Below are 7,579 nucleotides of genomic sequence, written 5' to 3'. Positions count from 1 at the left end.
GCCCAGGCTGGATTCTTGGCTCACTACAACCTCCGCCTCCTAGGTTCAAGCAATTCTCCTGCCTCAGCCTCCTGAGTAGCTAGGATTACAGGCATGCACCACCATGCCTGGCTAAGTTTTACATTTTTAGTAGGGACAGGGTTTCACCATGTTGGCCAGGCTGGTCTTGAACTCCTGACCTTGTGATCCACCTGCCTCGGCCTCCCAAAGTGCTGGGATTACAGGTGTGAGCCACCGTGCCTGGTCCTAATTTTTGTATTTTTAGTAGAGACTGGTTTCACCATGTTGGCCAGGCTGGTCTCAACTCCTGATCTTGTGATCTGCCCGCCTTGGCCTCCCAAAGTATTGGGATTACAGGCGTGAGCCACTGCGCCCGGCAATAATACTTTTTTTTTTTTTTTTTTTGAGACAGAGTCTCGCTCTGTCGCCCAGGCTGGAGTGCAGTGGCGCGATCTTGGCTCACTGCAAGCTCCGCCTCCTAGGTTCACGCCATTCTCCTGCCTCAGCCTCCTGAGTAGCTGGGACTACAGGCACCCGCCACCACGCCTGGCTAATTTTTTGTATTTTTAGTAGAGACAGGGTTTCACTGTGTTAGCCAGGATGGTCTCGATTTCCTGACCTCATGATCTGCCTGCCTCGGCCTCCCAAAGTGCTGGGATTACAGGTGTGAGTCACCGTGCTCGGCAAGAATACATTTTTAAAAATAGGTGGAGAATGAGCAGTTTTTCTTTGTAAAGTTAGTTACAGCTATTCTGCTAGGTACATAATTCATCAGCATTTTAATCTAATACTTGTAGTCGTGCTAAGAGATATTATGCTTGTTTTATAGGTGAGGAAATGTTTAAAGTCAAAGGGTTTAAAAACTTGCTGAAGGTCATATAACTAGTATTTATTTTAAGGTGGATATAACAAATAAGTACCAGAGCCCAGATATTCAAAAGGAAGAAATCTTTACTCAAAGCGAATAGAACCTTCGCTGTTTCTTTAATTCCCACTCATTCCTCAAGACTTTCAAATACTGTTTTCTGTGAAGCTGCCCATGTCCCCCACTTTTTTCTAATAGCGCTTTTCTCCATGCTACTACAGCAAAGTGCTTTTATATTTCACATACGTACTTCACTCTGTTGAGTGGCTTTGATTTTTTCCTGGAAAAGTTGAGAGCCAAATTGTGTTCATGTTAAACTCTTCCCCTTCAAATACCTGACAGACAATAGTTGCTTAACAATATGGTTAGAATGAATTTGTTATGTTATAAATCAGGCTTTTGAGGCAAGATTTCTATCTTTGTCAGGAATCCTGCAATATGGCGAACGTAAGAGAATATTATGAGAGGGCTTTGAGAGAGTTTGGATCCGCAGATTCTGGTAAGTAAACCCTTAATTTGTGACCAATTAGTATGGTTAGAACAGTGTTTCTTGGCTGAGCACAGTGGCTCATGCCTGTAATCCCAGCACTTTCGGAGGCCAAGGCAGGCAGATCACTTGAGGTCAGGAGTTCGAGACCAGCCTGGCCAATATGGTAAAACCCCGTCTCTACTAAAATAAAAATTAGCCGGACATGGTGGTGCGCACCTGTAATCCCAGCCTGGGAGGCTGAGGCAGAAGAATCACTTGAGCCTGGGAGACGGAGGTTGCAGTGAGCTGAGATTGTGCCATTGCACTCCAGCCTGGGCAACAACAGTGAAACTCCATCTCAAAAACAAACAAACAAAACTGTTTCTTAGTTGGTTTTTTTTTTGCATCATAACCCTCTTTTAAAATAAAACTTGTTTCCTTCCTCTGCCTCCTCAGTTGCTTTGTGTATACTAATTTTATCATTTCAAGATCCTAAGTTCAGGGGTCCATGGGTCGTCTGTTAAGAACCCTGGATTTCTCAGGAGTCTGAGACCAGCCTGGGCAACATATTTAGATCTGCATCTCTACAAACAATAATAAAAAAAAAGTAACTGGGTATGGTGGTGCATGCCTGTGGTCCCAGCTACACAGCAGGCTGAGGTGGGAGGATTGTTTGGGCCCCAGGATGTTGAGGCCGCAATGACTGTGATGCCACCACTGTACTCCAGCCTGGGCGATACAATGAGACCCTGTCTCAAAAACCAAAACCCAAAACACCCCCTCTGGATTAGAGAAAGATTTGCATGATTTTGTTCTCTTAAAAAAAATGTATTTAGAGTTACATGAAAGGGGTAAATGTGAGATGCTCATTGGCGTCTGTTGTTGACTATCTCCACATTGCCCTCATTTGTAGGATTTGTGCAACATACTTCTGGATATAAATATGTCATGTAAAATCTGTGGACCTTATTTATGAACTCATAAACATTGATTTGTTTATTTTTATTTTGTTTTGAGACAGTCTCACTGTCACCCAGGCTGGAGTGCAGTGGCGCAATCTTGGCTCACTGCAATCTCTGCCTCCCAGATTCAAGCGATTCTCATGCCTCAGCCTCCCAAGTAGCTGGGAGTACAGGCACGCATGCCACCATGCCTGGCTAATTTTTGTATTTTCAGTCGAGATGGAGTTTCGCCATGCTGGCTAGGCTGGTCTTGAACTCTTGACCTCAGGTGATCCGCCCGCCTTTGCCTCCCAAAGTGCCGGGATTACAAGTGTGAACCACTGTGCCTAGCCAAAAAGTTTAGTATTTTTGAGTTCATTAAATAAAAAGACTTTTATGATTGATGTGAAGGTTTTCTACTGGGAAAAAAAAACAAAACTGGTGAGGCACAGTGGCTCACGCCTGTAATCCCAGCACTTTGGAAGGCCAAGGTAGAAGGATTGCTTGAGCCCAGGAGTTCAAGACTAGTCTGGGCAATATAGTGAAACTCTGTTTCTACAAAAAATTAAAAAATTAGCCAAATATGGTGGTGTGCCTGTGGTCCCAGCTGTCCTGGAGGCTGAGGCAGGAGGGTCACTTGAACTCAGGAGGTTGAGACTGTAGTAAGCCATGTTCCCGCCACTACACTCTAGCCTGGGCAATACAGTGAGACCCTGTCTCAAAAAAAAAAAAGAAAAAAGGAAAAAACACACAAAAACAAAACAAAACCTGCCACTATAGTTTAAAGAAGCTAAAAGAGGTATTGTTAAACAAAGTGTCCTAGGGAAGTAACAGTGAGAAGTTAAATTTCTTAGAAATCTTGAGTTGATATTTAATAAGGTTACCTAATAACACTCTGTCAGTTATCTAATTGTATGTTTTTTTTTTAAAGATCTTTGGATGGATTATATGAAAGAAGAATTGAACCACCCGCTTGGTAGACCTGAGAACTGTGGACAGATCTACTGGCGAGCAATGAAAATGTTGCAGGGAGAGTCAGCAGAGGCATTTGTAGCTAAACATGCTATGCATCAGACTGGCCGTTTGTGAAGACCAAGAATACAGTCAGTTTTGTGAAACAGTATTGCAAGCGAGCCCTGTGGGCAAATTTGTATTGAGTCCATCTGTAATTTGCTCAGTGATGGCAGACAAGATGGCTCTCTGGTTTTGAGACACATTTTAATTTTATGTTAACTTGTTAAATGTTTTTTAAAAATTAAAAAATTTTTATAATTGAGACGGGGTCTTGCTCTGTTGCCCTGGCTGGTCTTGAACTCCTGGACTCAAGTGACCTTCTTACTTCAGACTCCTGAGTAGCTGGGATTATAGGCGCACGACACCATGCTCAGTTTGATGTGCTAATCTGATTCCAGGAAAGAGAACTGCTGATTTAATGTTGAGGTCCGATCTACCACAGGTCCTAAATGTTTCCCAAAATACATGGAAAGCATATGACTGGGTTTTTTTTTTTTTAATTATCCCAGGTCATGCACGAGTATCTCTAATATCAACATAAGAGGCAGTTAAAATGAAGGAGAAAGTGGCCGGGCATGGAGGCTCACACCTGTAATCCCAGCACTTTGGGAAGGCTGAGGCAGGTGGATCACCTGAGGTCAGGAGTTTGAGACTAGCCTGGCCAACATGGTGAAACCCTGTCTCTACTAAAAATACAAAAATTAGCCAGGTGTGGTGGTGGGTGCCTGTAATCCCAGCTGCCTGGGAGGCTGAGGCAGAAGAATCTCTTGAATTCGGGTACTGTGGCAGGGACTTTACAATATCATGTATCTTGTAAGTTATTCTCAAATATGAGAGGGGTTCTCTTTTTTTCCATCTTCTTCTTCTCATTTAAATCTGTCAGGCAACATATTCATAACTTTTATTTCATATTTGAAATGTTTCTCACATAGTTTCAGAAACTTTAACATTTGGACAGAATCTACTTATTGTACATTATCAAATATATACCTAGAACGAATCCCTAAATGTTCTGACTAGTCTAATACCTGTCTACTCTAGATAGTATGCTTCTATTTATTTTTTTGATATGTAAACTTTATTTTTTGATATTTTTGATAGAAAATTGAATATTCTAAAGAGAAACAGCAGCTCTGGTGGTGTTTGTTCATTCATTAACTACCTTTAGAGAGAATGCAGAACTAAAAATATTAGATTTTTGAAAAAATAGAGTTGGAAAATTTGTCACAATGCATTTTTCTTTTCCTCCTAGTTTTAAATCACAGCTTACGAATTTAGATAGGATATACACTTAATGATGCATCATTTATGCATCTCATTGTTTTCCCATTGTTCTGTTGACTGGTAAAAGACGTTCTTTTTTTTCAGTCACTTATATTTTAAGTTTGGCTTTGGAACTAAGTGATTTTTTTTACTTGAATTGTAAAATGATATTTTTTATTTTATATCCTGCAATCTTGTGGGGTTGAAGTATAATTTATATTTCCATGTCTAGGCAAATAAATAAACTGTGATAGTCCATTCTAGAAGCTGAGATCCTGAATTGTTACCTGTTATATCTGTTAATGCCCAGGGAGGACCCTATAAGATAGATCTGAGAATGTTCCCAGTGCATGCACATTTTTCTTTACTAGAATTTATATTCCAGATTCTTGTCTGGTCACCCACCCTAGACAGAGCTCTTGGGATCCTCAGGGCCTTTTTTACTTAAAATACAGACTGTAGTAAGATCCTGGTCTGACCTCCCTGCTTCTTTTCTCCTGACCACATTAAAAGTTTGCCCTATAGTCATTTCAGGGTTCAAGTGAGAAGGAAGCATGAACCAACAACAAGAACACTTGACCCTTTTCTTCATCTTCCTCATCAAGGTTTACCTTCACTACTGAACCCTATTACTATCTCATTGTGACATTGGGTTTGAAATTACAGAGCTTCCCTAAGTAAGAGTGTGTGGGAGATACATACTATTCAACTCTCTGTGAACAATTGTTTCCCCAGTAATTTTGTTCCTTTTGACCCGGTGGGTTCAATAGCAACTCAAAGATTAACATCAGAGGGTTGGCCGGGCGTGGTGGCTCACGCCTGTAATCCCAGCACTTTGGGAGGCCGAGTCGGGCGGATCACGAGGTCAGGAGATCGAGACCATCCTGGCTAACATGGTGAAACCCTGTCTCTACTAAAAATACAAAAAATTAGCCAGGCGAGGTGGCGGGCGCCTGTAGTCCAGGCTACTCGGGAGGCTGAGGCAGGAGAATGGTGTGAACCCTGGGGGGAGGAGCCTGCAGTGAGCCAAGATCGCACCACTGCACTCCAGCCTGGATGAAAGAGCGAGACTCCGTCTCAAAAAAAAAAAAAAAATACATCAGAGGGTTACATAAATTCCTGCTCGTAGTTTTGGCAGAGAACTTCTTCAGTCTTTAGGGTCTAGCTAGGACCAGTGAGTTGGCCATTTCAGCCTCTCAAGATTAAGAATGTCTCAGTATTCCTCCCAGAGGCACTAAGATGAATTAAGAAAGTGTGTCATTTTAAGTTTACCGCTAAGACCCTATATTATTAACTTTCTTTAATCCATTTCTTTTTTTTTGAGATGGAGTCGTGCAGTGGTGCTATCTCAGCTCACTGCAACTGCCACCTCCTGGATTCAAGCAATTCTTCTGCCTCAGCCTCCCAATAACCTAGGATTACAGGTGCCTGCCACCACACCTAGCCTTTTTTTTTTGTTGTTGTTGTTGAGACCAAGTCTCCCTCTTGCTGAGGCTGGAGTGCAGTGGCGCGATCTTGGCTCTCTGCAGCCTCCACCTCCCAGACTCAAGTGATTCACCTGTCTCAGCCTCCTGAATAGCTGGGAATACAGACGTGCACCACCACACCCAGCTAATTTTGTATTTTTAGTAGAAACAGAGTTTCACCATGTTGGCCAGGCTGGTCTTGAACTCCTGACCTCAAGTGATCCGCCTGCCTTGGCCTCCCAAAGTGCCGGGATTACAGGTGTGAGCCACCAAGCCTGGCCAATTTTTGTATTTATTTATTTATTTTTTTTGAAACGGAGGTTTGCTCTTGTTGCGCAGGCTGGAGTGCAATGGCGTGATCTCCGCTCACTGCAACCTCTGCCTCCCGGGTTCTCCTGCCTCAGCCTCCCAAGTAGCAGGGATTACAGGCGCCTGCCATCACACCCAGCTAATTTTTTCTTGAACTCCTGACCTCAGGTGATCTGCCCACCTTAGCCTCCCAAAGTGCTGGAATTACAGGCGTGAGCTACTGCACCCAGCCTCCTTTAATCTATTTCTTATTTCAAATTAAGGTAATCTTATTTTTCTCCTAAGCCTATCACACAGGGTTGTAAGAAGGACCCTAAACACCAGTATATGATGCCAGCAGTATAAATATTTGCTTCTAAAATCTATTGTCAAATTCTTAAAAGATAACACAGGCCCAGCATGGTGGCTCACACCTATAATCCCAGCACTTTGGTGGCTGAGGTGGGTGGATCACTTGAGGCTAGGAATTTGAGAGTGCCCTGGCCAACAGGGCAAAACCCTTTCTCTACAAAAAATACAAAAATCAGCCAGGCGAGGTGGTGTACACCTGTAATTCCAGCTACTTGGGTGACTGAGGCAGGAGAATCCCTTGGACCCAGGAGGCAGAGGTTGCAGTGAGCTAAGATTGTGCTACTGCACTCCAGCCTGGGCAAGAGTGTGACTCTGTCTCAAAAAACAGAAAAAAGATGATAAATCTTTGTTGGTCCATAACGTTAGTTAGTAGAAGTTAATATCTTAAATCATACACAAAAGTATCTCTCCTCCATTTACATTCTTTGTACTATTTCAGTTTGACTGGGTCCCGGATCTGTACAGGTCTAGTCTGGGAGTCTTCCACTAGAATTCACGTTCTTTTTGCACTGCCAAAGTTACAGTATGTCTGCTCCTGAGCCCAATATATTTCATTCCTCAAAGTTCAAGGGGTATCAAGATAAAAATACCATAGTAGTATAGCCCAAAAGTTAGTTCAGTCAAATAAATGCCTGAGTTGATTATGACGTTTGTAGTAATTTATAAACTAAACCAAGATATGAGCATTATCTGTTCAAAAGAAGTTGGTGTTTCAGGGTCTTTTATATTTTAGACCTACAGTTGTCTTAAGTCACTTGCAGAAACTTGTTAGTGGAAGGAGCTGATAGAAAAACATGGGCCATTAAATTGTTGTTAGTTCTTTTTTTTTTTTTTTTTTTTTTTATGAGACGGAGTCTCGCTCTGTCACCCAGGCCGGAGTGCAGTGGCGCCATCTCAGCTC

At 42.5% G+C, this 7,579-nt stretch overlaps 1 protein-coding gene across 1 annotated transcript in view; it reads left to right on the top strand.

The window, feature by feature from the left end:
* Positions 1 to 3,551, top strand: part of UTP6 (UTP6 small subunit processome component) — a 41,891-nt gene extending 38,340 nt beyond the window's left edge. The window contains exons 17-18 of the mRNA XM_058445386.1: positions 1,259 to 1,364; positions 3,207 to 3,551. Coding sequence (XP_058301369.1) covers positions 1,259 to 1,364; positions 3,207 to 3,364 — 264 coding nt within the window. The 3' untranslated portion in view covers positions 3,365 to 3,551. The remainder of the gene's footprint in view (positions 1 to 1,258; positions 1,365 to 3,206) is intronic.
* Positions 3,552 to 7,579: the final 4,028 nt, after the last annotated feature.

Source organism: Hylobates moloch, unplaced genomic scaffold, assembly GCF_009828535.3.
Source record: "Hylobates moloch isolate HMO894 unplaced genomic scaffold, HMol_V3 SCAFFOLD_10, whole genome shotgun sequence".
Classification (NCBI taxonomy): Eukaryota; Metazoa; Chordata; class Mammalia; order Primates; family Hylobatidae; genus Hylobates; species Hylobates moloch.
This window is presented reverse-complemented; position numbering and strand designations above follow the sequence as displayed.